The sequence below is a fragment of the Sturnira hondurensis genome, unplaced genomic scaffold (genome assembly GCF_014824575.4).
Source record: "Sturnira hondurensis isolate 20B ecotype Veracruz unplaced genomic scaffold, ASM1482457v3 Scaffold0024400, whole genome shotgun sequence".
NCBI classification, from domain to species: domain Eukaryota; kingdom Metazoa; phylum Chordata; class Mammalia; order Chiroptera; family Phyllostomidae; genus Sturnira; species Sturnira hondurensis.
The window spans coordinates 2,076,401-2,103,256 of NW_028097031.1; the positions used below are offsets into that span (position 1 = coordinate 2,076,401).

Consider the following 26,856-nt stretch of genomic DNA (forward strand, 5'->3'; position numbering starts at 1 on the left):
TTAAAGAGAAAAAAATCTGTATTTGAGGTTCGTATTTTACTTACTGGTATCCTGCAAATTATAAACAAATAATAGTACCACTTTCCTGTCCCAAAGGCAGTCCGTGTTCCAAGTAACTGAGAAGAGCATGGAAAACAAACAGTGCAGGATTGGCTTGAAAGGCAATCAAAATACTTCAATTATTGCACACATAATGCTTAATTGTAAAAGTTCCCATCTACTTAAATACCAGACCTAAAGGGGCCACTGCCACCCAAAAGATGGGCTACAAAAAAGATACTGCAACCTGAGACCCTTCTCAGAAAACAGAGCTGAGCCCGAGTCCACAGCTGGTGTTCCCAGGATTCTTCTCCCCGGGACTGGAGGAAATGAGCTTGACTTAGGACATGTTGATGCGGGAGTTACCAAGTTCCTGCCTTCTGATAGTCACCGAAAATTAAAAAAAAACACACACATCCTATTTACAGGTGACATGGGCTGTACCGAAGGTAGAATTTACTGATCTCCTATTTGTCTATGAAGTTGGTTTCACCCGGCTTAGTTTTACTTAAAAGTGTAATTTTATTCTCTTGTACTTCTCACGAAGAAAAACATGCAAATTGAGTAAAAAGAAATTGACGTTGCTTGTATCTTAATAAACAAAATTGTAATTATGAACAAGAATTTTTCAAACTGTTCCTGGCACCAACAAAATAGTTCAGATTTCTTTTGCCACTTCGCCAAAGGCATTGACCCCAGGCTGTCACTTCGTAATCTTTAGAAATCCATTTATATCCCTCTTTTACCAATTCTTCTGTCACTGATACTTGAACGAGGTTGTGATGATGTATTAATAATGCATAAAGCCATAAAAAGTTTGTGCGCGATGCTTTTTTGCCTGCAGAAGCGTCGCGGGTTGTTCCTGTCACTGAGCGCGGGCTTGTTTCCCTTCCCCGAAAGCGGTCTCTGCGTAATAAACAGCACAGACCCATGGTACTACGTCGCCCTGGGCCTGTGCTCACAGACTCCCTTTGGGTTGACAGGATCATGCAGACGTTCGTCACGCAGCAGTGGAAACAGAGCAAAGAGAAATCCAGCTGCCTGCACAGCAAGAAGCTGTCGGAGAAGAAAGCCAAGTCCCCCCTGCATTTGTTTTCTACCTTGCGCAGGTGGGTGCAGACCCCTCGCCCTGCGTACTTACTAACTGCCGCGCATGCGATTCCACCGCCACTCAGTTCGAAGCAGCCTGCCCTTTACTCATGCATGGGAAGAGGCAGTGCGATACGTGCACTTCATCAAAAACTGCTTTCTTAGGCTTACTCCGATACATTTTTGCTCTCGCATCCCAGTTTTCTCTACCTAAATTAGTTCCATAAAGGGCGCTGGAGTAAGTAGGAGGGAAAAAACCTGATCATCTTTTTTTGCTTTTCAGGAAAAATGCATTTCAGCTCCTGTGACCACTGCGCGCACACTTTAGATTTCCGTTGTAGCTGGGTAGGCTGACCACGCGGTGGCGTTTGTGCGCAGCTGAGTTCTCCTCCTGCTGGGCCCTGTGCTAATCGTTGTTCCGTTTTGAAGGTCGCCAAGTTACCCTCCCCCCGGTTGCGGGAAAAGCAAATCCAAGCTGAAACCCGAGCAAGACGGCATCTCCAAAACGCACAAGCTGCTGCGGAGGACTTGTTCCAGCACCGTCAAGACGGAGGACGCGTGCGTCTCCAAGTCGCAGCACCGGAGCTTCGGCCGCTCCCTGTCCAGCGACCCCAGGGCGGAGCAGGCGGCGCCCACCCTCAAGCCGCACAAGCTGCTGGCCCGGCCGTGCCCCGTGGCCGCCAAGCAGGAGGACGGCCTGGCCCTCAAGCCACACAAACTGCTGACTCGGTCCTGCTCTGGGGACCCTCGCTGTGAGCACGGCGCCACCTTGAAGCCCCACAAACTGTTGAGCAGGTCTTACTCCAGCCACCTGCGCATGGACGAACTCTACGGGCTGAAAACCCACAAGTTGCTCGGCAAGCCCTCCGCCAGCGTCCCCAAGTCGTCCAAGTCGGAGCTCTGCCCGGAGCCCGCTGCTGAGGGCCGGAGGCTCTCGCTCACCTCAGGGCTTATTGGTATCTTGACCCCGTCTTCATCCTCCTCTTCCCAGCCCGCTGTGCGTAAACGTTTTTCCTCTCGAGTTCTTCCACCTTAGGCCAAGATGCAGCGGGAGAGGCTTTCTAGAGATTGGTAGAGATCTGGTAGAGGAAAGAAGCAAGATTTTGTTCGTTTTCGAAAATGTACTGGTTTTTGTAAATGTTACTTTGCATACCAGACGTTTGCAGCTGGTACTGGAATGTGAGTCTCAGTTCTGGAAAAAATATATATCTATATAAATGTGGTTATTGATTTGAGGTCCAGTCCAAATGGTAATGAGTGCTACTACAAATGGAAAGGTGCCAGTTGGATTCACAGAGCCAGTCTTTGTAAGCAAGCTGACATTTTAATGTTTGATGGAGTAGGTGTATCTGATCTCTAGTTTTCTCACATAAGTAGTGGAAGATAAGGCCTGTCTAATAATTCACTGAAGAGTAATGTCCTTGATGTCCTTTAAGAGTAATGTTATGTCTAAGAGGAAACTCCCTTGGCCCGTGAACAGCATTGCTGTACAGAGAAGCCGCATTCACAGCTGAATTCTCTTTGCCTCACTTGCAGCTGCTCTTGGTGGCTGTAAGCCCAGTGACTTGACCCTAAAGCTGGTTTTGGGGGTGGGGAGAGAGGTCTGAGAGGCAGCTGCATTAAAACTTAAGAATTTGAGTGGTCTTGGAAGTCAGTTTTACACAAAATTTGCCTCCAAAGTGATCTGTGTTATAGTCAGTTTCAGGTAAAGAAATAGACCTATCTTATGTATATAATTTACATGACATAGCTGATACAGTATTTGCTTTTGCTACGTGTGTGGGGGGTATCTGTGCTGGAAAGGCCATATTTAGCTCTTAAATGTTAATATGGATACACCTAGCAATGATGAAACTGCAAAAAGAGATTATTTTTAGGAAGTTGTATTTCTTATATACATTTATTTCTATAGTTACATTGTTAATTTTACTACAAAATTATATCTGTGTTAAGAAAATGTATTCGAATAGATTGATCATTTTAGGTGGACATCCTTAGAGCCCGTTTCTTACTAAAACTGGTATTAAAAACATACAGAAATTAGTGTCAAAGAGTTCCATAGCAGAAAGTTTCCCACATTAGTTATACCTAAGATAGATAATCTCATATTCTGTGAAAGAAATGTCTCACTGTTCTCTCGTGTGGTTAAGGTTAAGCATGATATGATGGTTTGGAGTTGTGTGCTTTTCAGTCCCCGACCAGTGCCTTTAAAGGGTTAATTCTATCTGACTGTAAAATGAATTCGAAATATTCAAAAGAAGGAGGTGGGAGCCTTTGACAATGAGTAACAGAGGAAATAAGGTTTTTTGGGATCATGTAAAGATGCCAGTCACTTTTACTAGAAGATCAGAAATGAAGAATATTCATATATTTCGAAGCAGATTGCAATAGTAATGTCAGAACGTCAATTACAATACAGAAACTCTTCAATCCCAATATTGTATCAGTGACTTAACTCCTACCATAGGTGATCCTAGAGAGATCACATCTATATGCACAGTTGTACAAAGTAACAGGCTATCATTTACATACTTCCTCATTTTTAAATTTACTCCTTTTTTGTCTTTACGTTGCTTTTTATAGCCAAATGGTGCCAAATGCGTCCCAGTACGAGACCGCGGCTTCCTAGTGCAGGTAGGAACAAAGACTCCAACCACTGCAGAAATATTTTAGCTTCGAGTGGGTTTTCAGACCCTGTGTGACCTTGCCCTAACTATTTCTCCACGTGGTGTGACCCAGACCATCGAGTTTGCGGAGCAGCGGATCCCCGTGCTGAACGAGTACTGCGTGGTCTGTGACGAGCACCACGTGTTTCAGAACGGCCCCATGCTGAGGGTGAGTTCTCGCGGCCGGGTGTCAGCGGAAAGGGTTGAGCTATGAAAATGAGTGAGTTAGAAACTGCACGTGTCGTCAATACTTTCTGTCGAGCAAATTATTTAATAACCCAGTGCGGTATAATTTCAACCAGTGCATCGCTGTTCCTGAAGGAATCCAGGCAAGAACAACTAGTGTTATAATGAGGAAGTATTTCTCAACGTATTTCCTGTGATGTAGCCTGTCTGTCCTCTCTCTCTGTGTCCCTTGGTCTGCCTGTATCTGGATCCACCTACTTGTATATCAGATTGTCTGTGTCCCGTGGGTGGAGATAGATGTAAATGTCCAGGGCTCTGTATGGAAACCTGTGCACAGTTTTTCTTCAAACAATCTAAGATGCTTCATGCAGGGGAGGATATCTTTGCTCACTAGAGGAGGTACGTAGTAGCATGCAGAAGGTCAGAATAAAGATTTCAGAAATTACTCACTGACACATTCAGGGTGTGATGGAGGGAGTACAGAAATACAATCAGTGTGCATTTAGGGGAGAATCATCCAGTTTCAAGCTTTGCCATTTTCTATTGAGATAAAATTTGTATGACATTATTTACTATTTTACTTTATTATTTTATTATTTACTGCTGTTCAGTGACATCCCATTTTCCCCCGTCACTCTCCCCTGTCCTACCCAGCCCTCACCTTCGCTCCTCCCCCATTTTGTCCTCGTCCGTGAGTCCTTTATACATGGCCCTGGCCTTGACTCTCCCTCTTCCCTCCTGAGCCTCCTCCCTGCCTCTGGCATTATTTACTATTTTAACGTGTACTATTTATTGGATTTCAGTATATTCACAATGTTGTGCAACCATTACCACTAATTCCAGAACGTGTCTGTCACCCAAGAACCGCTGTGCCTGTTAGCGTTGACTCTAGTTTTCCCTTCCCCTCTTCCCCCGGCAACCGGTTATCTACTTTCTGTCTTTATGAACTTGCCTATTCTGGATGTTTCCTGTAAATAGAATCATACATTATGTGGCCTTCTATTTGGGGCTTCTTTCCCTTTAAGGTTTTCAGGGTTCATCCATGCAGCATGGATCTGTACTTTATTCCGTCGCTGGTGGAACGATGTCACGTAACACGGGCACGCAGAGTTTGATCGGTGGACTTACTGGGACAGACTCTGTTTAAAGTTTTGAGGAAATACCAAACTCTTTTGACCTTTTAATATTCCTGCCAAAGGTGTGTGGTGGTTCCAGTTTCTCCATGTCTTCACCGATATATATATATATATATACATATATATATACATATACATATACATGTATATATATACATGTATATGTATATATATATATGTTTTTACTTACAGTCATCATAGTCTGAAATCGTAGCTCACTGTGATTTTGTTCTGCATTTTCCTAATGACTCATGATTATGAGCATCTTTTTCATGTGCCTGTTGGCCATTTGTTTATCTTCTTCAGAGAAATGCCTGTTCAAATGTTCTCCCCATTTTCGGGCTCAGTGTTGTTATTGTTGAATTGGTAAGAGTTTTTATATTTTTATAGACATGTTTATATATATATTCTGAGTATTCTTAGTAAATATATAATTTGCAAAAATTTTTTTTCTGTGGGCTTTTTTCAATTACTGTTGACATTCAGTGTTCTAGATTAGTTTCAGGTGTACTGGGTTTTCTTTTTTAATTTTATTGTGGTAACATCAGTTAATAACATAAATTTCAGGCGTGCAGCTTTATGATGCGACATCTGTGTACTCTTGTGTGCTCCTGTGACACATGAAGTTTCTAATTTTGATGGAGTCCACGTTTATCGGCTGAACTGTTGGATAATTCAAGATCTCAAAGATTTATAGTTATGTATTTCTTTCTAAGAGTTTTATAGTTTATATCTTAATGTTTAAGTCATCATATTTCAAGATTTGTATTTCAGAAAACATACATAATAGCCATCTATAAACACAACTGTTTGTCAGATTTTATGATGTATTTGTTTCATTTTATTTTTTATAGAAAACATATATAAAATTTTTTCTTGCTACTTCTATGCAGTTTTTTTGCCAGTCAGCTTTTCTCTCAAAGACCTATATTGAGATTCTGAAACCCAAATGTAACTAAGTCAGCCTTCATTTATTATATATCTGCATAAATCATTTTTATTTGGATGTGATAATGTATAGTTATGCAAATAGGGAACATCCTTTGACTGTTTCAGTTTATCCCTGAAAGGTGCATTTTTACTTGTGGGTGTCCATCTGTTAACATTGACCTGTTTAGCTTGGTACACAGCAATGCCATTTCCACTGCAGGAAATAATACTGTTGTTATTAGTGGCACGTACCTCTTTGAGAGCATATATATGATCCCATGTTCAAAGTGCTGCAGATGGATTATCTCATTTAATTCTCACAGTCACCCCGTGAGGTGGGTGGTATCCCTGTTATGTCTCCCTTACAGATGAGGAAACAGTTACTCACTCAGTGTCACTCTGCTATTAGGTGGCAGAGACGGGATTTGAACTCTGGAGGAATGGCCCCAAAGCCGTGATTCTTAGTCATGGGGGGACTCTTGACTTCTGTACTTAAGTTGGCTTCTTCTTCATCCTGGACATTGACTGCCCACGTCGTTAAGGTTCACTCTGGTTTAATTACGGGCAGTTCTTTCCTGTAGCAAGTGACAGAAATCTCACAGCTGCTGTTGGTATTCTCTGCCCCTTAGTTCAAGTTTTGTTTTACTTTATATCATTCTGAACTGATGAAATTCACTGTTTTTAAAGTAGAAGCATGTTTGTGAACAAGAGAGAAAACAAGATTTTCTAAATAAATACGACTAGTGATTCATTGGTTTTTATGTTGCTATAATTCAGTCTGATACCTAAGGAAATAAGAAAAATTACTTTGGTTTCTTAAATAGTAAGGAAAGTGACAGAGGAAATCAGACCAGGAAATGGAAATCAAAGAAGCATTTCATACTCCAGGAAAGAGGGGTAAACGGAGTCTGCCTTTGATCCTGTTAGAAGTTTCACTAAATCAGCTCGCTCAGTTTTTCTTTCCTTTTTTTAGATCTACTGCAGTATGTCTGAGTGTGATGTTAATAGTACTGGACAAAAATTACTAGAAATATCATTTCTTATGGGATATTAATAATGCCAATCATTGACCATTTATTCAGTCCATATGTCGTGTCACAGCCCATAAATCCCAGAGATACAAGGAGAATAATTTATAACCCAATTGGTGATTAAACAAGTTAGATAAAACTCCAGGGTTTTTATAGAATCCAATGTTACTACCTTTGTGAGATCTTTCTGTTTCACAATTCACTCTCTTTCTTATTTTTTTCTCTTTTCTCCAAGTCTGTCTTTTTAATGTGACCTAAGCCCCCCTTTTCCCCTCAAATCCTTAAAGTTTTCATCTGCGTCAACTCTTCTGCCACTTGGCTCAGTTCGAGATGAGCCTGCCACAGTGCCTGCTACGTGGGGAACTGAAATACTGCTTTAGAAATAGCAGAGCATTCCAATTTTCTCTTTTGTTTACAAAGTTGATGTGTAAATGTCACTCCCAGGTTTGAGTTCTGACATCTAACACTCCAGTCTGCATAAAACTTTCATCAACTTCGGGAGGATACTCAGAGATGCCCAACTTCCCAGTGGGGCGGCAAAGTTTCCATCTTTATCAGGAAAACCACACCCACGCCAAGTTGTGGGTCCTCTGCATTTCGGAGCCAGCTAGAGTGTTAATGCATTAACTGTTTAGAGATGCTGATTACACGTTGACTCTTCATCACAGGCTTTGCACAGCAGGAAAAATTGCATTGACAGAACTTAGTCTTACCAGCCTCCGAGTCCCTCGAGCCCTTGTGTTTTCGTTACACCCACCTCGGCGCTCCGGTCATGCATCAGTGCGGTTGTCTTCGCCTTCCATCTCTTGTCCGTGAGCTGCTGCGCTGCACAGGAGAAAACCACACGGTTGTGTAGATAGTGTTTCTACAAAGTGGGAAGTTCGCCATTGATACTTGGTGATCATTCTGTGTGTCCTTGGTTAATAGACTTTCCTGTTTCCCACATCGGCTTATAATGTGAGAATTACGACCTTATTCACTCTTCCGGCCATGCGAAAGTGGCCCAGGTGACTTGCTCTGAGTGCACCCATCAGTCTGGGCGTCTGTTCTCACCACCGGAGAACATCTCCCAGTCCGACTACTGCAAAGTCAGCTGGGAAACCCGAGAACCTGCATTTTTGAGTATCCAGCCTGACTCAACCTTAGACAAATATTCATCACTACGGTTCTTTTCAGAGTGGAATTAATAATACTCAGTTATAATTTGGTCATAGTTGAAAGCATTTCCATGAAAATTTGTGAGAAACTGAGCATGGGTGTAGTAAACCTGAATATGTCCTGTTTTACCTCCCAAGAGAAAAAGAGCCAGGCCTCCCTCTATTCTTGTCTGACTTTTGAAAAATGGATGAAAAAGCACCTGCTGTTCAGTCCTGTGTGTCCGTGCCTAAAAGTTAGGACTTTAAGATCTGAGATACAGGCTAAATAAGCAAAATAACAATTACACCAAGAAGCTTTTAGTTCAAAAATGTGGTTTTCTTTTACATCCAAATTGAGTAGAAACTGGTTTTAATGATCAAACAGTAGCTCTAGTTGTAGGAGACATTTGGGGTCACCAGGTGTTGGGGTGCAGTCCGGCCTTATCGTATCTTCCTGTGGACCTGTGTTGGTCTCTTTGGGATTCTTGTTTTTCTTGTTGTATAGTAAGTCTTTTTCTGCACCAAATGTGTCTCTCCTTCAAAACATGAGAAGAACCAAAATCATTGATTAAAACCAAAAATACAGAGAATTGAAGGCTTGCAGGCTTTGTGTTTCTTTTTTTAGGAAGAAAGATTTTAGCAGTGAATTAATAATTCTGATAAAAGAAACTGAAAATAAAAATACTACCTAATATGCTTCAGTACAAGTCTTTATTAAACACTTATTCTTGTGTATACATTGGGGGAAAACAAGGAGAGGCAGCTAATTTAGGTTACCTAATATTGTTAATATTTAAACAGCTCTCTGCGTTAAGGAGTTTTTATAAACCTCACCTCACTTGATTCTCTTTCTTGGTTGGTCCTCCCGTCAGCCTGGAGAGCCAGATGTGGTTTTTGTCCCCGTTTTGCACATAGGGAAACCGAACTGTGTGCACATGCTCCTGCTGGATAATAACACAAATAAAATAACTTTTATTTGTGTTATTTGTTGGGTTTGCATATAATACTTTGTTTGGACAAAGAGATTGGCAAAAGGTTTAAAAAGTACTCACCTACACCATGCTAAGTTGATTTCACTGAAATAAAATTAAAAATGTATTCAGCTTAGATTAAAACTTCTAAGATAAATTTTATCTTAGGGACATAAAAAGTTCCCCATGCTTTTAAATGGTGCATAATGAATATTAACTTGCAGATGTGATGTGGAATGGTGAGAGGCACTTGCCTTGGTTTTACAGGTTGAATTATAGGGACCTAATGCTTGAAAGCAATATAATAATATAACATTAAGAATAGGTAGTATTGGGGTAGCTGGAGTAGCTCAGTGGATTGAGCGTGGGCCTACAAACCAGAGAGGATCACGGTTTGATTCCCAGTCAGGGCACATACCTGGGTTGCAGGCCAGTTCCCATCAGGGGATGCACAGGAGACAACCGCACACTGGTATTTTTCTCCCTCTCTTCTTCCCCTCTAAAGATAAATAAATAGATAATTTTAAAAATGTAAAAAAAATAGGTAGTATTTTACAAGTTGAAACTAATTATTGTAAAAACAAAAATGAAGTGGTAGCCCTGGCTGGGTAGTTCTCTTGGTTATGGTGTTGTCCCGATTCACCAAGGTTGTGAGTTCGATCTTCAGTCGGGCACAGACAAGAATCAACCCATGAATGCATAGATAAGTGGAACAACAAATCATTGAAGTTCCTCTGTTTCTCTCTTCCTTCCTTCCTCTCTCTAAGATCAGTCAATTTAAAAAGTTTTAAAAAATGATTAAGTAAGTACTGTACACACTTGGTTATATTTAAGCATGCATAAATGATTGTATAATAAAACACATCATTTCACTTATCCAGTAATAGCTATTAAATTACTGTGTTCTCTTTTGAATTGATGCTAGACTTTTCTGTGTCAATAATACAGTAATAGCAGAATTTGTGTTGGGTAAGGGGTTAGCTGGGAGTTGGCCGGCTCAGGGCGTGAGAATGCTAATCCAAAGTGTAACTACTTATTTCATTAAGGAAGGTTGATTCAGGGCCTCCTCCTTGAGTAACATGTACTTCCTGTGAATGATGAGACACATCTTGGTTATGTAATGTGATTCAAGAGCTTTCTCTTAGGGTTTCTTCTTGAGTTGACATTTGAACTTCTCCCCAAATGTGGCTAAACCTGTGGGGGGTAGGAAAGGAGGGAGCCTGGCTCAGTAATCTATAAGAACTAATTTGCAAATATTGATGTCAAAATTGACTGATTTATATTTCTAAAAATGACCTTCCAATCTAGGGTAGCAGATTATTTTATTTCATTTTCATTGTCATTGTTTAAGGCAACAACTTGATACCAAAATGGTAGCTTCTTCTATTGTATCCCTGAAGTGCATACATGTACACACACACACACACACACACACCCTATTTGAACAATCACAAAGTAAGTGTGGTTGATTTTCCAAGGTTCAAATAAAAATATAAAAAGCAATCATTACTCATATACACTTAACAAGGCTTTGGGATTGATGGATTTTAGTCATAAGTGTGTGGTTACTTGGCAAGGGTATGAAAAATGAAGTGCCTTCTGTGTCTCCTTACTTACTCAGTGACCTTTGGGTAAGTGAGGCATGACTTTATTTCCTGAGCCCTGAATGATGTCCAGAGTTCACCATCTCCCCAGGCTCCCATTTGCATACAGTTTCACTATAATCAAACAGCAACATTGGTGTTTGGCATTTTGGTAAATGCACTACAAATGATTGCTTATATTGTTTCAGACCACACCATTCTCCCAGAAGGTGAACCAAAACAAAAGAAACAAGCCAATGTTAGTAGGGGAAATTGAGGGTTGAACACATAAGCACTTAGATACACGCATGCACACACTACATAGAATAAGAATGAGTCAAACACTCAATAAAAGCAATAGAAATTGTAGTCTGCTCTGAGTAGATCCAGGTATATAGGGTAGTGTGTGTTGCTTGAATCTAGAAAGATGAAGAACTTTTTCCAATTGATTTCCTCCCATAGGCAGCTTTTCCTGATGTTCCTGAAATGGACTCAGACTGCACATTTCAGGCTGAGAAGGAAATATATCATTTCTTTTATTTTTCCCCTAACACTCTTTCTCTGAGGGGACCATCAACCAGAAACCTTTGAGATCAGTCATGCTTTTTGTCCACAAAGCCACCATAAGAGCCCATTCTCAACACAAACGATGTTCCCAACGGGCCCCGCTTCCCCACCGGCTAAGCTGCAGATCAGCCGTGCTGAAATAGAGGGGCACGGGGCAGTGGCCCTAACAGATGCCTGCTTTCTGCACTGTGTGGGGCTTCTCGGATTGCCTTGTGTTCAGCTTCATCAGCTACCTAATGCAATGTAACTCGGCAGATAGGATAAATCACACCGATGACAGTGTGTTAGATTTGAAAGATGAGAGAGAGCTCTTGCAGAGCGATTGCAGTGTATCTTTCAGTGCTGTTGACGCCGGGAGGTTACTGAAGTCAGACGTCTTTGCGACAAAACCAATCTTTCAGGAGCAGGGAAGCAGAAGCGTGCCGCTTTCTTCCAAAGAAAATCGCTCAGGGAAAGGTGGAATGCTCCTTTGTTTATTTGTTTTACACAGATGTGAGGTTTAACCTCATTTTTTTGTTGTGTCACCAGCTTAAGTATCTGCTTTTTAAAAAAATACATATATACATATATTATGTGCAAATATATATTAATTAGGAGAGATGGATTTTTCAGTTTAAGGATATTTTTATGTATTGCCAAATTGTCCCTACAGCAAGTGCCTACAACAGTGGATTTCTCAGTCCCATTTGTGACTTTATATCAGGAAATATTTACTTGCCCGTTGTGACCTAAATACAGAAATTTTCATCAAAGTGATAGGATTCCTCTCTTTCTAACCTTCTAAAACCTTGTCTTTCCCCTTTGTTAGTGTGATGTCATGACTTTAATTGGGGAGCTGGGAGATGGAATGAGTAAAAGGTTGTGACCAATCCCTCCTTCTCCTGCAGCCCACCGTGTGTGAGCGTGAGCTGTGCGTGTTCGCCTTCCAGACGCTGGGGGTGATGAACGAAGCCGCCGACGAGATAGCGACGGGGGCTCAGGTACTGACCAGGACGCCAGTCCGTCCTTGACTTCATTGGACCGTTGTATTCCGACCCAGTAGTTACTTCCACTCTGCTGTTTGGGCAAGTGTTTGAGAGTGCATTTCTAAAGGGAACTGGCGATTGGTATATCTTAGGTATGAGCTGGATTTTGCTGTCTTTATTGTATGCGTGTTTTGTCATTTTGCATTTGCTGGGGGAGAAACTAGACCAGCTTTCTACCAGGGGTAGGAAGTATTTGTGATTCTTACGTGATGAAGTTGGGATGTTGAAGCCCTGTACATTGTATTATTTAAGATTTATTTATAGCCCTGGCTAGTGTGGCTCAGTGGATTGAGTGCCAGCCTGTGAACCAAAGGGTTGCTGGTTTGATTCTCGATCAGGGCACATGCCTGGGTTTCGGGCCAGGTCTCCAGGAGGGGCCGCAGAAGAGGCAACCACAAGCTGTTTCTCTCCTCTTTCTCCTTCCCTTCCCCTTTCTCTAAAAATAAATAAAATCTTTTAACAAATTTAAAAATAAAATTTATGTGTAAGTTTATCGTGCCATAAAATGGAAGCCAGTTTATTTTTTAAACTTAGATATAAAGATGCTGGGCAGAGCATTTTGTGAAAAAGAGAGTGTTCAGTCTTACGGTGGCAATGTTTATGACAGGAGGAGAAAAATATAAAAACAGAAAACCATTTGGGGGCAGGGAAGTATTCCATGACTCTAGAAAGGAAGAACTGGATTATAAAGATGCTGAAATGTGTTACTTCATGTAGTTCCATCGAAATTTCAGTTGCTTTCTTTTTTCTTTTTTTTAAGATTTTATTTATTTATTTTTAGAGGGGAAAGGAAGGAGAGAGAGAGAGAAATATCAATGTATGGTTGCCTCTCGTGAGTCCCCTCCTGGGAACTGGCCTGCAACCCAGGCATGTGCCCTGACTGGGAATCGAACCGCGATCATGTAGTTCGCAGGCCCGCGCTCAATCCACTGAGCTACACCAGCCAGGGTGGTTGCTTTCTTTTTTTAATTTATGGAGCCTGACTAAATTACTAATAAATCAGAAGGAACAGGAAAGAACTAAAAGAAAAAACGTTAATTAAGGGAGGTTAGGCCACCCACATACAAAAACATGTCATGCAGGCCTATGGTGCGCCAACCAAATACAGTCGTGTCAGGAAATAAAGTGGCAGATTATTCACAAAGTACATCATTGTAAACGGACTTAGTACGGGTTACAGGAGGTGGCGCAGCGAGTGGTACAATACAGACAGTTCAGTGAGTGACATGGAAGAAGCGACCTGCAGCCTTGGGAAAACGGTTTAGCTTTTGATTTTAGACTGTGTGTAAATTCCACATGGCTCGAAAATTAGCTTTGTTCGAAAATATTGTATACCCATTAGGTGGTACATCAATTTATGCATCTGTCAAGTGATACACCATAAAGGAAGAGAGCAACAGCTGGGAGTCCATACATCATAGTTTTTAAAGATTTTATGTATTTGTTTGTTTGTTTGTTTATTGTTTAGAGACCAGGGGAGGGAGAGAAGGAGAGAAACCTCCATCAGTTGCAGGTGTGGCCGGACCAGGGACTGAGCCTGCAACTCAGGCACGTGCCCTGACCGGGAATCCAACAGACATTTTGCTTTGTGAGATGACGCACAACCAACTGAGCCACACTGGTCAGGGCCATACTGCACAGCTTTTACTTGAAGAGATCATGAATGTTTAAGAACTGAACATGAGAGAGGTTTGCTCTGGCCGGTGTGGCTCAGTTGGCTGGAGTGTCGTCCTGTAAACCGAAAGGTCACAGGTTGGTTCCTGTAAGGGCACACGCCTAGGTTACAGGTTTGGTCCCAGGTCAGCGCATATACAAGAAGAAACGGATTGACATTTCTTCTCTCCCTATGTCTCTTCTTCCCTTCCCCTCGCTCTCAAATCAATAAGCATGTTCTTTGGTGAGAATAAAAAAAAGAAAAAGGAAAAAGTTTGCTGGCCACAAACCTAATTATGCGAATGCTCAGAAAAAGTGAGAGAACTGGGAAGACCCTGTAACCCATGAAGAGATTAAATGGATGCATGATCCACAAATAAGCACCTGTAGGTAGTAAAGAGACAGGGGAAAATAGCTTCACTAAAATTTTTCTCAACCTCTCATTTATCAAATTCACAATGGTGGGTGGGAAAAATGGTCATGCACCAGCTGTGTTGTCAGTCTTCCCATGAGTCAAGGCCTCCTGCGTGACAAGCAGGTGCCCCACTAGGTGAGGGCACATAATTAACGTAGGTAGCCCGGGCCATGGCTTATGCCCAGTCCCTTAACCTGGTTCTCTGCTGGTTAAACTAATAGGATGAAATAGTGAGGACAGTATTTGTGAGGTAAGGAGTTATAAATGAAAAATAATACAAGTAGTAGAACATGGATCCCATGAAATATGGGAAAAAATGACACTGTGATTAAAATAATTTTCAAATATAAAACTTGGTATTGCCCTACACCCAAGGTGCCCATGTGTATGAGTTAAAGGCCACGGGAATCCCTAAAAGAAAGAAAATGACTAGCATCTACTCAGAGGGCTTGTCAGATGTGTCTGACCCTGGTGGCTCTTTTTCTCCTTTCTTTCTTTTTTTAAATGTTTAAGTTTTTTCATCCTGGAACTAATATTGCTCAGAAACCCCACTAGTTTAACGTGCGCTGTTTATAGCTATGTGAAAATAATTAAACCTTGCACAGCTGTGTGTGCAGATATACATCTGTGTATATTTACATTGCTGTATATGTGTGTATGTATTTATGTGGTATATATACATATATAAAAAATAAATTCTTCAAGTAGTACAGTTCACAGTTGTGCATTTTGCTGGACGTAAACTGACCCTCAAACAATTTGAAGACAGAAGAAATGAACTGTAATCTAGAAATAGGAAGTAGTCGGATGGACAGAAAGCAAATGTCATGCTGACAGTAGGCTAGGTTGGTAGAATAATCGGTGCATTTTCTCGTATTATTAAAGGTACACCTCTAAAAATAATGGCTCTTAAAGAGAAATTCATTGTGGATCATATAATGGTTGTTACAAAGCAGAGATACTTCATCAGATCAAGTTAGGGATTCAGCTCTGGACATCAGTATCCCGAAATTGGAGAAGTTAATTGTTTCTACTCCAAAGCGCAGTCTTTTCACAACTTGAACGCAGGTGCCCTGGCCTGCTTATAACCCTGAAGTTTACATGGACACTGATTGTTTTTCCAGACAGAAGGGAATTCTCTCTCGGGAGCTGACTCCTGCCTTTTACGTAGCGCCCTGCGGAACTGCTCCATTTATTCTTTATACACTGGGCTCTCAAACAAGCTTTTCTTTGAACAGAAGAAAAGGAGTCGCAGTGGAAATGTTTGAAGGCCACTGGCCAACAAACTGTGTTCCCCTCTTTGCAGATACATTATGTCGCTGTGGGGGCTCCGGTGTGTGCCTTTCTTATCCGCTGGACTTGCCTTCCTCGCAGGCCAGAGCCCTGAGCCCCTTCCGGCCCACATGTGCTGGGTCGGGGGAAGGTCTCTGCCCCGCCATCAGTGCAGATATACATCTGTGTATATTTACATTGCTGTATATGTGTGTATGTATTTATGTGGTATATATACATATATAAAAAATAAATTCTTCAAGTAGTACAGTCCACAGTTGTGCCAGGTGGATCTCACGTTAGGTCCTCCAGAGACACGACGAGGTCTGTAAACTCGGAGACCTTTTACTCTTACTCACCAAGTGGCCCCACGTGGTTTCCATTGCTTGAATTTAATGATCCTTGGCATTTCTATTCTAAGTGTCTTAGCCGTTCTCCAAGTTGCCTCCTCAATTCTTTTATTCAGCCTAAGAATAAAAGAGTTAAAGGCCAAGGTGTCTAACTTGCTGGCGGCAGCCCTTGCCTTGTGCACGGAGGTCCTGGCAGAGTCTTTAGTTTTAAGTGCTGGGCGTGGGGAAACACGTGGTTTGGGGCAAAGGAAATCCCAGTCAGCTGTTACCATTAGCTTTTCAAAGTGGACGGTTTACCCCATGGAAAGTTGCCACGTGTAAGCGCCGACCATCCCTGCCTTCATCTCCAATGGCTGCTTTATTTTTTATAGCCTTTAACATGACCAGTCTCTGTAGTTAAGCATCTGTTTGTTCAACTGATTTTTTTATTATGCATAATCTTCATTGGAATGTCAATTCCATGAGAGCAAGGACCTGTTTCTTCTGTTCCTTGCCTTGTCATAGACACTAGATCAATGTTAGTACGTACTCCGCGAGGTCTGTCCGGAAAAAGTCCAGCTGTTGCTAATATAACGAGAACGGTTTGTGCGATGCTGATGTAACCTGGCAACCAAGGAGAGTGGACTGGAATGTGCATGTGCGAACAGTGACGACTTCACTGGACTCGCCGGTGGGGGCAGTAAGATGCCCTTGAGTGAACATGTGGACTGTGTGGCCATCACATTAGAAATGACTGAGCGAATGAAGCAATGAATCTGCATCAAATTTTGCGTTAAGCTTGAACATTCATCCGCGGAAACTATTCAGATGATTCAGAAGGTCGCAGCTATGGGCAGCTGGTGACTGGCAGCTTCATCATGACAGTGCGCCCACTCGTACATCCCATCTCATGCAGCGTTTCTTGGCGAAACATCCAATCACTCGGGTGACTCAGCCACCTCAGAGCCCAGATTTGGGGCCCTGCAACTTCTGGCTTTTCCCAAAACTACAATCGCCTTTGAAGTGGAACAGATTTCAGACCATCGATAAGACTGAGGGAAATACAACATGGCAGCTGATGATGGCGATTGGAGAACTGTGTGAGGTCCCATGGTAGCTACTTTAACGGGGACTGAGGCGTCATTGTCCTGTGTGCAGTGTTTTTTGTATCTTGTATCTTCTTCAATAAATGCCCCTGTTTTCCATAGTACATGGCTGGATACCTTCTGGACAGACCTCGTGTGTCCATGACTAAGAGATGTTAGGATGAGAGTCATTGGAAGCCACATGTATTTCTTAGGTAAAGGTCAGGTTTGGTCTAGGGTCACAAAGGGCAGATTTGAGAGGTTCGTCCTTTCCTAGCTAATTTTACCTCCGGAGGAAGGAAAGTGGCCCCGGAGAGAAACGGGAAGCATAGTGACTCTTCTGTGTGCCTTTCAAGGTGGTGGACCTGCTGGTGTCCATGTGCAGGTCGGCATTGGAATCGCCTAGAAAAGTTGTCATTTTCGAGCCGTACCCCTCCGTGGTGGACCCTAATGACCCTCAGATGCTGGCCTTCAACCCCAGGGTAAGGAGTCACCTAGCAACTGTCTGCCCACCCCGACCCCCCACCCCGCTTCCTCCACCCACAGCTGAGAATTCAGTCCTGTCAGCTCCCCTTTTCTGTCGGCATTGCGGTCCCACCGAGCCCACCCGGGACTGTGGTGGACCCTGCATCCTTTCTGGGGAACGGGATTCTTGTACGAGCCCGCATTTGCTTCCACCTTCTGTCCTTCACACACCCTGGTACTTGCCCCGTCCTTCCATCCTGCGAAATCATTTCCAGAATCTCGTGAGACTAGACCCATTCAATCTTCTCACTCTCTGGTCTCACACATCCTGTCTGTGTGGGAGGCAGGTGAACAGTTGCGATAATTGGTGGACAGTGATAATGGTCAATATAATTGTTTTAATTCCATACCTGTTTTTCTGAGCTTCTAGTTTATGTAACGACTTAACAGGAATCATGTCTAAATAGGACAAATTTCCCTTTTTCTGTTGTATTTTTCCCTCACTGTCCCTGGCCCCCCATCACCCCTCCAGTTATTTGAAGGTTAGTGGTCATTCAATTCATATTGTCCATTAGCTGGCATTTCTTGAGAAAACAGTTTCATAAATATTAATGATTATTAGGCAGAATCCTTCTGAAATAACAATTTCAAAGGGCACAACAGCTAAAATTGTCTTAATTTCTATTAATATTCATCCTGAAAGCATTTTCCAGAAACAGTGACCATGGACGATTTCCTTGGAAGAACTTCCTGTCCTCGGTGGCACAGTTGACCCATTTGCGTTATACTCAAAATGGACAGTCAGCTGAGTGCGTGGCGTTATGTACGCACCTGCCAGTCACCCCCTTGGGCTAACAGTGTTCCGGTTAAATGGAAATAAAGGGGAAATGAAATCATAAGACCTACAACGGATTTCTGTGCTTCAGCAGGATTTTATGCTTGCTTTATTCTTCACGCCTTAAGTGTGGAAGGCAGCGTCAGGACCCCGGCCCCCTTTGGTGTGCGCATTTTTCCCCTCTAGGCCGGGCATGAGTTCCTGCGCTTCGTGAGAGCCAGCACTGTTTCCTTTTCTTCCTCCCTCTGGCTCCATTACACATCCTGAGTCCTTGAACCCTCGTATGAAAGTCTTCCCCTGTGTGCACACCACGGGCATTGCTTTCCAGTGGACTCTGATGGAAAATTCATGTCCAGAAATAGTATGTTTCTTTAGTAGTGTGCAGATTTGTAAAAGTACTATACATATATATATATTTTTTAATTCAAACAGAAGAAGAATTATGACCGCGTAATGAAAGCACTGGACAGCATAACTTCTATCAGAGAAATGACACAGGTAAGTCCGCCGTCTGTGGTCTGGACGTTTTCGTTTTGCTTGAGTAAAATTATATTTGAAAAATGGCTGAGAGGAAAAAAGTATGCCTGAGCATACTGGCCCTGGAGCGAAATGCAGACTTTTCTGTTATACGGGAATATAATTGAAATCATAAAAACGGTAAAATGGTGCTGTTCTAAGATGTTTGATTACCTGGCATCAGCGTATTGGCGTGCTACCTCTGACTTTGGGGTGACTCGGGGGGGCACGGTGATAGCACAGTCACAGTCCTAGTGGTCTGCGCTCAAGTTCAAGGGAGAGTTGCACTACACGGAGGTGTGTCGGGCTCTTGTAAGGCAAAAGTTAGATCTGGCACTGCCCTAAATTGTCCATTTTAATTAGTGGCAATAATTTAAAAATACCATTTTAATGTTAAACTAAAAGCAAATATTTCATCACACTTAAGTTGTACATAAATATTTTAGCTATAACATAGAATCTCAAAAACCCGGGAAGACACCAGACTTCCTAAGAGTACGAGTGTGTATTTTTGGCCTCTAGGGGAGAGGCTTTGATGGAAGAGTCTGATGAGCACGGATCGGGGGTCGTGATGAAAATCTGATGTGTCGCTCTGCTATGGATAGTTCCGCACTTGGCAGACCACATGCTCTTGAGTTATCGGGCCCTTTCCGCTGCCAAAGATTAGGAGGGAGGTTTAAAATTCATCACTTTATTTTATTTCATTTCAGTAGTTTATTTTCATTTTAGGGAGAGAAGAAAGGAGAGAGAAAGATTGATTTGTTGTTCCACTTGTTCATGCACTCAGTGGTTAATTCTCGTATGTGCCCTCACCAGGGATTGAACTTGCAGCCTTGACGTATCGGACAGTTCTCTAACCAACCGAGCTACCTAGCGAGGGCCTAAAACCTATCATTCTATATAGAAACGAATCCTTTCCGGTTAACAGCAGCGCACAGCCTAGAAGGTGGTGTCGGGTCTTGCTCTGCCCAGAGACCCTCGCGGGCTGATGAGGACTGTTATTACCCTGGGTCGTTTCCTCTGTCCAGGGAGGGAATCGGAGATTCTGTTTCTTTCTGGGGAAGAGACGGGGCTTTTGCCCCACTGCCCCCATCTCCCCCGCTGGCGTCTGTAATCTATCTGGAAATGAGTGTCAAAAGTGCAGTTTCACATCCCTCACTTTGATTCTTGATTCTGTCGATACTTATCTATTCATGTAGTCAAATATTCATTCATTCACAAACAGCCCCTGCCAAGAGCCTTTACTTCACAAGTTACTTTATTTGCTTATTTGACATCCCTTTCCTGTTGTTTTCCATGCCTGTACCTTTCTGTATTGTGAATCTTTTCAAACAGATATTTATCATATTTGTACAAGGAAAAGAAAACAATAAAACACATTTCCACTGAGGGAGAAGAAGGAACCTATTGCAATATTTGACACAAAGCTAAGGAAACATTTTAGTCCCCAGGGCCTTTGGTGTAGGATATTTATTCTTTGCCCTACCCCCAGGTCGTCCTCGGATTAAAAATAGCTACACCCCTGGCTCCGGATGGCTCTCTGTCGGAAACGCCTGCCTTTATTCTGGGTCATGTTCGAGCTCCTCCAGCAGAGGCGGGGGGGGGGAGGGGACCAGGGGGACATCAGTGTCAGCCGAGGAGAGGGTAGGGCTCCCAGTGTTGAACTTGTCTGTCAGGCTCTGTCCTGTGCCCTTGGGCAAGTCCCTTCCTCCCCGACGCCTCCGTTTTCTTCACCATCAAGGTGGTGACTAGTAACTACACCCTTTCCACGTGCACGTCATCAGGATGCTCTTCGGTTCCATTGCATCCGATGCTTTAAACCTCTCCAAAGAAATACCACATTGTCCTGTCCTGGTTTCTAGAATATTCTGCCCCAAAGATAGACCTGAACTGTCTATGAACTGTCACAGACAGATCGCCCTTTGTTCTATGAAAAAGTAAATAAATGACATTAAGGACTTTTAAGAGAAGGGCTCTCATGTAGATCTTGTCTGTTTTTCCCCCAGTAAAGAGCAACACTTCGGTCCATACCTCACGTACGTGCACAGTGGAACGACAGGTTTTCTTTAGTGTTGGTTAAAAGTCAGGGACAGGCATTTGTTATCAAAGAGACACAGCATGGGACACTTAGTGAGAGCCACAACCCAGGTTTTACTGGGGGAGCCGCCAGGGAGCTGAACCCACCCCAGCTGAGACACAGGGACTGGCATTTAGGACAGGGGACAAAAGGCACTGTGGCGAAGTGGAAACAGGGCCTCGGGGGGTGTGGAAAATTCCTCCAGGGTCAGATGGAGATTTCTGGGAAGTTGGGTGCTGAGGGTGGGCACAACATACCGTTCACGCCAACTCCCGGTTGGCAGCACAGGGCTTCCCTGAGTGGACACTCAGCAGGGCCCTGCGGGACATGCCCAGTGCATGGGAACCCCACGGAAGTCTCTTAGCAGAAGGTGGGGTCAGTCCTTCGTGCCTCAGGAAAGTCCTCGCGAGGCGATTGTTGCTGTTACCTGGTCAGCGCCCCAGTTTCTCCAGTTTCGCTGGATTTAGGCGCACCTGCCTGTTCAGTGTGTGTTCCCTTTTGCAGAAAGACCAAGAGAGGGAGACGTTTAAGAACAGTCAAGAAGTGTAACGCCTCTTTTTCAGGCGCCGTACCTGGAAATCAAGAAGCAGATGGATAAGCAGGACCCGCTCGCCCACCCCCTGCTGCAGTGGTACGCAACGTTAGTTCCCCTCTTGGTGAACAGGGCATCCTTTTCTGCTGCCCGCGTTGGGAGAGAGCAGGTCAAAGCCTCTCTTGCAGAACCTGCAGCGCTGCAACCCCCCAGCCTCTGAGGCCTGGCGACGGTGCGATCCACGCGGCTCGAGACTCTCGCCTTAATTAAACCTCGCACGTCACACAGGGAGAAAGATGATGCTGTGTGCGCTGCGTGGAGAGGCGGTGGGCTTGCGACCGCTTGTCTCGAGTTTTAAAAAATGTCATTACCTGCATTTACCTGGCAAAGCAGTTTTTGGTGTATTTCATTTTCTAGCTAACTGAGGACTAAATGATAAAACTGACTTATTATTGAACATCTGTCTGAAATGTATGTTTTGTGTGATTTGCTCCCTTACCAGGGACAATATAAACTTGATAAACTCCTTGTCTGATGCTGCAGGTGAGGGACACAGATCTGTCCCCTGTGGGTCCCTGAGGGAGGCCCAGCTAAGACCGGGGTGGGGGTGGAAGACTCACCTTGCACAACGCCATTCGGATAAGGTGCCCTTGGGCGCCTCATTTCGGAGATGAAGGCAGTAGTGTCTACTCATCATCCCTGTAAGGTTTTATGTACCTGTCTATTTGAAATCACTGAAAACTCAGACCATGGAATTTATCACAGTTCTCATGCAGTAATGCAAGTGTAAAGATTATAAGAGGTTGGTGTGAGTAGTATTTAGTCCATGCTAGGGCCCGGAGGTTTTTAAGAATTAGGTAAAGGCGGGCAGAGGGGAACGACTCTGGATACCTCATGATTCTGATAACTTTCACTTAGTCAAAATTTTACAGTACACATTTAATTTAGTCTAATAAGACTGACAAAGACTAGGTTTAGAAATTTTCCTTCTTGGAATGTTTTAGGATCTGTTATTAAAATTCTGAATTCAGTAAAACAACATACAGTTCGCACCGCACTTGTAAAAATTCTAGCACTCAGTCACACTCACAATGCCGGTCTGGCTCTCGGGTCACACATCCTTGTCCCTGGAGTCAGCCCAATTGGGGACCTTTCATTCAGGACCCTCTCTTCCTTCAGCTTGTCAGTCACTTCGCTTTCCAGGAAAAAAAAAACCTACCAAAATGTTTTATCATTTCCCTGTTTATTATTTTGTATACATGAAACAATTCTTTCAGATACCTGAATTTAATTTTTTCAACTTCCATGGCTAAGTTGGTTGAATAATGGTTTGTGTATAAACCATTGTATTTATTAGCCCAAAAAGATTGTCAGATATTTAAAGAAAAACATCTTCATTAAAAACTGATTTTAACTAGGTATTGTAGGGAGAGGCAAAGAAATAGTTGTATGTGTTAACTTCTAATCTTCGTAATATTTAGATTATCATTATTTGAAAGTATATTCAAAGATGCTCATTTTGCTGACTTTTGAGATTGTGATCATTCAAAATTATATCTTATGTTTTAAAGAAGATAAGATTAAAATATCACTTCTCAGATTAACGTATGATTTTGTTACCTAAGCCCTTTAAATTGTTTCAGGGAGCAAAGCAACATAATGTAATTAAATAAAATTATTACTCAGTTTATGTCCCAATAAAAGCAAGTTTCAATCACTTGCCAACTAAAGAGTAAAACTTTACATTTGGCAACTGTTTCTGACTGATGGATTGTTTTCATCCATTTCAGGGTTATTTCAAGTAATAGGTCACATATTGTGAAACTGCCAGTGAACAGGGTAAGTGTTTTATCACATATACACGTGCCGGGGGCCGGGGGTGGGGGGGGCACTAACTAGTTGTGAGAATGGACCCCTGTGAGTCTGGCAGCCTTTCCAGCAAATTAAGGGGACTCCCATGAAGGCCAGTTCTTCGGTTTGAAATTGCTGCATCTGCAACCTCTTCAAGCTTTTCCAAGATTTCCAATTCAGGCTGTTACCCTGACCTTTTAAATAAACCAGAGTCAATATGAGGTAGTTATTCCAAAGGAGATAGAAAGGGTATTATCTAGGGATAGACCAGAAAAGAGTAATGTACCTTTTATCAAGGTCAGGTTCATGTTGGCCCAGTTCTGCTTTTCTATATTGGAGAAGATAATGCCTTCAGATAGCTTACTGATCGGCCCGATACGTCCACAAAATAACGAGAAAGCTAATGGGCTCTGATTTCAGTTCTCGGCGTCACCTGAGAGCTGTATCTGAACTCTCGGGTCTCCCATCTCCGGGTCTCTCAGCTGTGAGAGTCCTTTGTGGTGTTCCTACATAAGTATGTTCCTAGGTGAGGGGGCAGCAATTAGAAACCTTGGTCAAGCAGCTTTTTCAAAGGTGGTTTCCATTTCTTTCTGAGAACAAAATGGGAAACAGTATTTGAATGTAGGCAATTGCCAGTTTTATAAATACCGGGTTGGCCAAAAAGTCCATGCAGTTTTTTTTCTGTAAAATAAAGACATGTTTTTCACTTTTACCATTAACTTTATTGATTTGGGTATTTTGAGTATGTCGGCCATCTCCTGCAAGGTATATAACATCGATGGTTCTCAATGAATGCTTTTATTTGATTGCCATCAGCTTCAGCTGGCCTTCCCGACCGTGGAGCACTGTGTAGGGAGAGGCCTCCAACATGAAACTTCGCAGACCACGTTTGACACGCTCGGTCCATCACAGCACCTTCTCCATACGCTGCCCACATCTGGTTTTCCATTTCAGTTACATTTTACCTTTCTTGAAGTAAAAAAAGCATAATAGGCCAAAAATGCTGTCTATTTTCTTCCCTCTTCAATTTTAAAATGGCTGCCCCCAAATTCATCAATTTTGATCAGGTTTTTTTAAACACACACTGATGTGGCAGCTGTCGCAATAGAGTCTAACAAAATTGTTTCGAATGAAGTTAAAGACAACTAAGCGCTGCTAGAGCCACTTATGGGGAAAAAGAAATGAACTTTGGCCAACCCAGTGCATGGAAGGACAGCATGATAATGGTAGTTTCTGCCCTTGAAACCTCCTGAACTACCTTTTTTGCTTAGCACACTCTCAGACTATTTCTTTAGTTGAATAGCTAGTGTATTCTTAAGAAATTCAATCATAAAACTGTTCAGAAGAAATGTGATTAAGAAGGCAAATACATACTTTATCCCCAAACTAAATGTAAATGACTTTGGATTGTTAGTCTCCTATGTATTTTCTGTTAGCTGACAGAATTATCCTGCATACCAACAACCATGATGTATCACTTATACAAGGCTGTTTTTTTGTTGGTTTTTGTAGATGAGTGGTGTCATTAATGTGATTAGCCTAAAGTTATTATGGTTTGAAGCTAGGCAGATCTTAAACTAGTAAAATTTGAACTTGTCAGCAGCCTGATTATAAACTGAACATTTCCCGTTTGTCATTGTCTTCCATGGCAGCAACTGAAATTCATGCACACACCACATCAGTTCCTGCTTCTCAGCAGTCCACCAGCCAAAGAGTCCAATTTCAGAGCTGCTAAAAAACTCTTCGGAAGTACCTTCGCCTTTCAGTGAGTGTGGCTTCGGGGGGGGTGAGGGTGCCTTGCCTTTGGTTTTCAGAAATGCGTGGGGAGGAGACCCTTCCCGTTCAGTAACTGGCTGGGACTGGCTGACACTCAACAGTCAGCCACGTAGTACTTGACCTGGAAACTCAGAACTGCCAGAAGGCGCCACGCCTTACAGTGCTTTTTATTACGATGTGTTGTTGCCGTTTCAAAGATCGCTGATCTCTGGCTGTGCTTTCTCCTCCCGCTCCGGTCCCAGTGGCTCGCACATCGAGAACTGGCACTCCATCCTGAGGAACGGCCTGGTGGTTGCTTCCAACACAAGGTTGCAGGTAAATTTTCTGAATGCTTTCCTGGGCCCTCCTTACTCTTCAGTCCTGGAGTTCTGGAAGCCTCTCCTTACTCTTCAGTCCTGGAGTTCTGGAAGCCCTCCTGGTATTGTGTTTTACTTGTGAAAAAGAAAGTATTTGTTTTTTTTAAATTACGTGCAGTTATTAGTAGGATAAGTAGCTTTCACAAAATCACCGGAGCAGAATGGACCTATCCACAATCCAGGGATGAAAAGGAAAGGTTGACCTGCCTTTCCCAAAACAGAAAAATCCCTGCAAACTTCAGAAAAAATGTTCCTGCAGAGAGTAAAACCCCGCAAGCATTCTGTCTGTTCAGTGAACACACCTTTTTGAGTGTCACTTTGTGGTGGAGACTTTAACAGGAGAAACAGTGGGGCTAACAATGGGAGTGGAGATGGGACACCAAAGGGCCTTCTGATACCTGCTGGCCAGCCTCGAGGGCAGCACCTGGAATCACAGCCTACGAAGGCCTAGTCCTCATCTTCATTTGTGCCCTTCACACCCACCATCCCCCCCTCCCCCCACTGTCATGTGGCCACCTTCTGTCTGATGACGTAAGGAGGTCACTGTGCTGGGTCTCAGACACTGATGGTGACTCAAGTAACTGTCAATGTTCTTAACTCCAATTTGTACTGAAGAAGGTACAAGGTCTTTAGGACATAGAATAAGAGAACTGCAGTTCCTCTGAGTCGCTTCCCAGACCGGGGAAGAGTTCTGGTTAATGAAACTCGGTAACTTGAAAACTTTAGAGGCCAAGAGTGGAATGACCACGTTGAATAATGCAAGTTGAGTAGGACACTTTGTTGATTTCCGAGTGTGTGACATATGTTTCAGCCTGTTTTGTTGTTGGGATGTTAGACTCAGTAACACAAACACCTACTACTGTTCTTTATGATAAGTGACTCTCTTGGTCATTGCTGAGTGGAAGGGGACTTTTCCTCTATCACTTTCCATGTATCCATCTCCTGTGCATGTTAAGGACAAGGGTGTCAGTACTGCTGTTCTCAAATCAGACCTTGCAGTAAAACCTCTGTCACTTCCTGACAGTTAATGCTTCCCTCTGAGATCGATTGCCTTCTGCTATAGAATATTAACATTCCAAACCTTTGATGCCTCTTCCCGTTTCAGCTCCACGGCGCAATGTATGGAAGTGGAATCTACCTAAGTCCGATGTCAAGCATTTCATTTGGTTACTCAGGTGAGCCTGTGCTTCATCTCTAACCCTGCATCGATTGCGTTTTTTATTTCTTTATATGTCGGGCGCAATTTCCTACCAGGTGACTAAAGCTTATTTGACATATTTGTGCTAAATTTGTTGATAAGTGTCAGAACAAAGTAAAACTCATATTTCAAAATGT

General features: G+C 42.9%; 1 protein-coding gene across 3 annotated transcripts in view; it reads left to right on the forward strand.

The window, feature by feature from the left end:
* Positions 1 to 26,856, forward strand: part of PARP8 (poly(ADP-ribose) polymerase family member 8) — a 143,997-nt gene that overhangs the window by 103,490 nt on the left and 13,651 nt on the right. For 2 of the 3 annotated variants that reach the window (XM_037038548.1, XM_037038550.1), the window contains exons 12-23: positions 1,023 to 1,148; positions 1,558 to 2,125; positions 3,712 to 3,762; positions 3,868 to 3,963; positions 12,222 to 12,314; positions 17,470 to 17,595; positions 18,846 to 18,911; positions 21,570 to 21,637; positions 23,329 to 23,377; positions 25,042 to 25,154; positions 25,408 to 25,480; positions 26,627 to 26,696. In XM_037038548.1, the coding sequence (XP_036894443.1) occupies positions 1,023 to 1,148; positions 1,558 to 2,125; positions 3,712 to 3,762; positions 3,868 to 3,963; positions 12,222 to 12,314; positions 17,470 to 17,595; positions 18,846 to 18,911; positions 21,570 to 21,637; positions 23,329 to 23,377; positions 25,042 to 25,154; positions 25,408 to 25,480; positions 26,627 to 26,696 (1,499 nt within the window). The remainder of the gene's footprint in view (positions 1 to 1,022; positions 1,149 to 1,557; positions 2,126 to 3,711; positions 3,763 to 3,867; positions 3,964 to 12,221; positions 12,315 to 17,469; positions 17,596 to 18,845; positions 18,912 to 21,569; positions 21,638 to 23,328; positions 23,378 to 25,041; positions 25,155 to 25,407; positions 25,481 to 26,626; positions 26,697 to 26,856) is intronic. The other variant, XM_037038549.1, reaches the window with a different exon arrangement.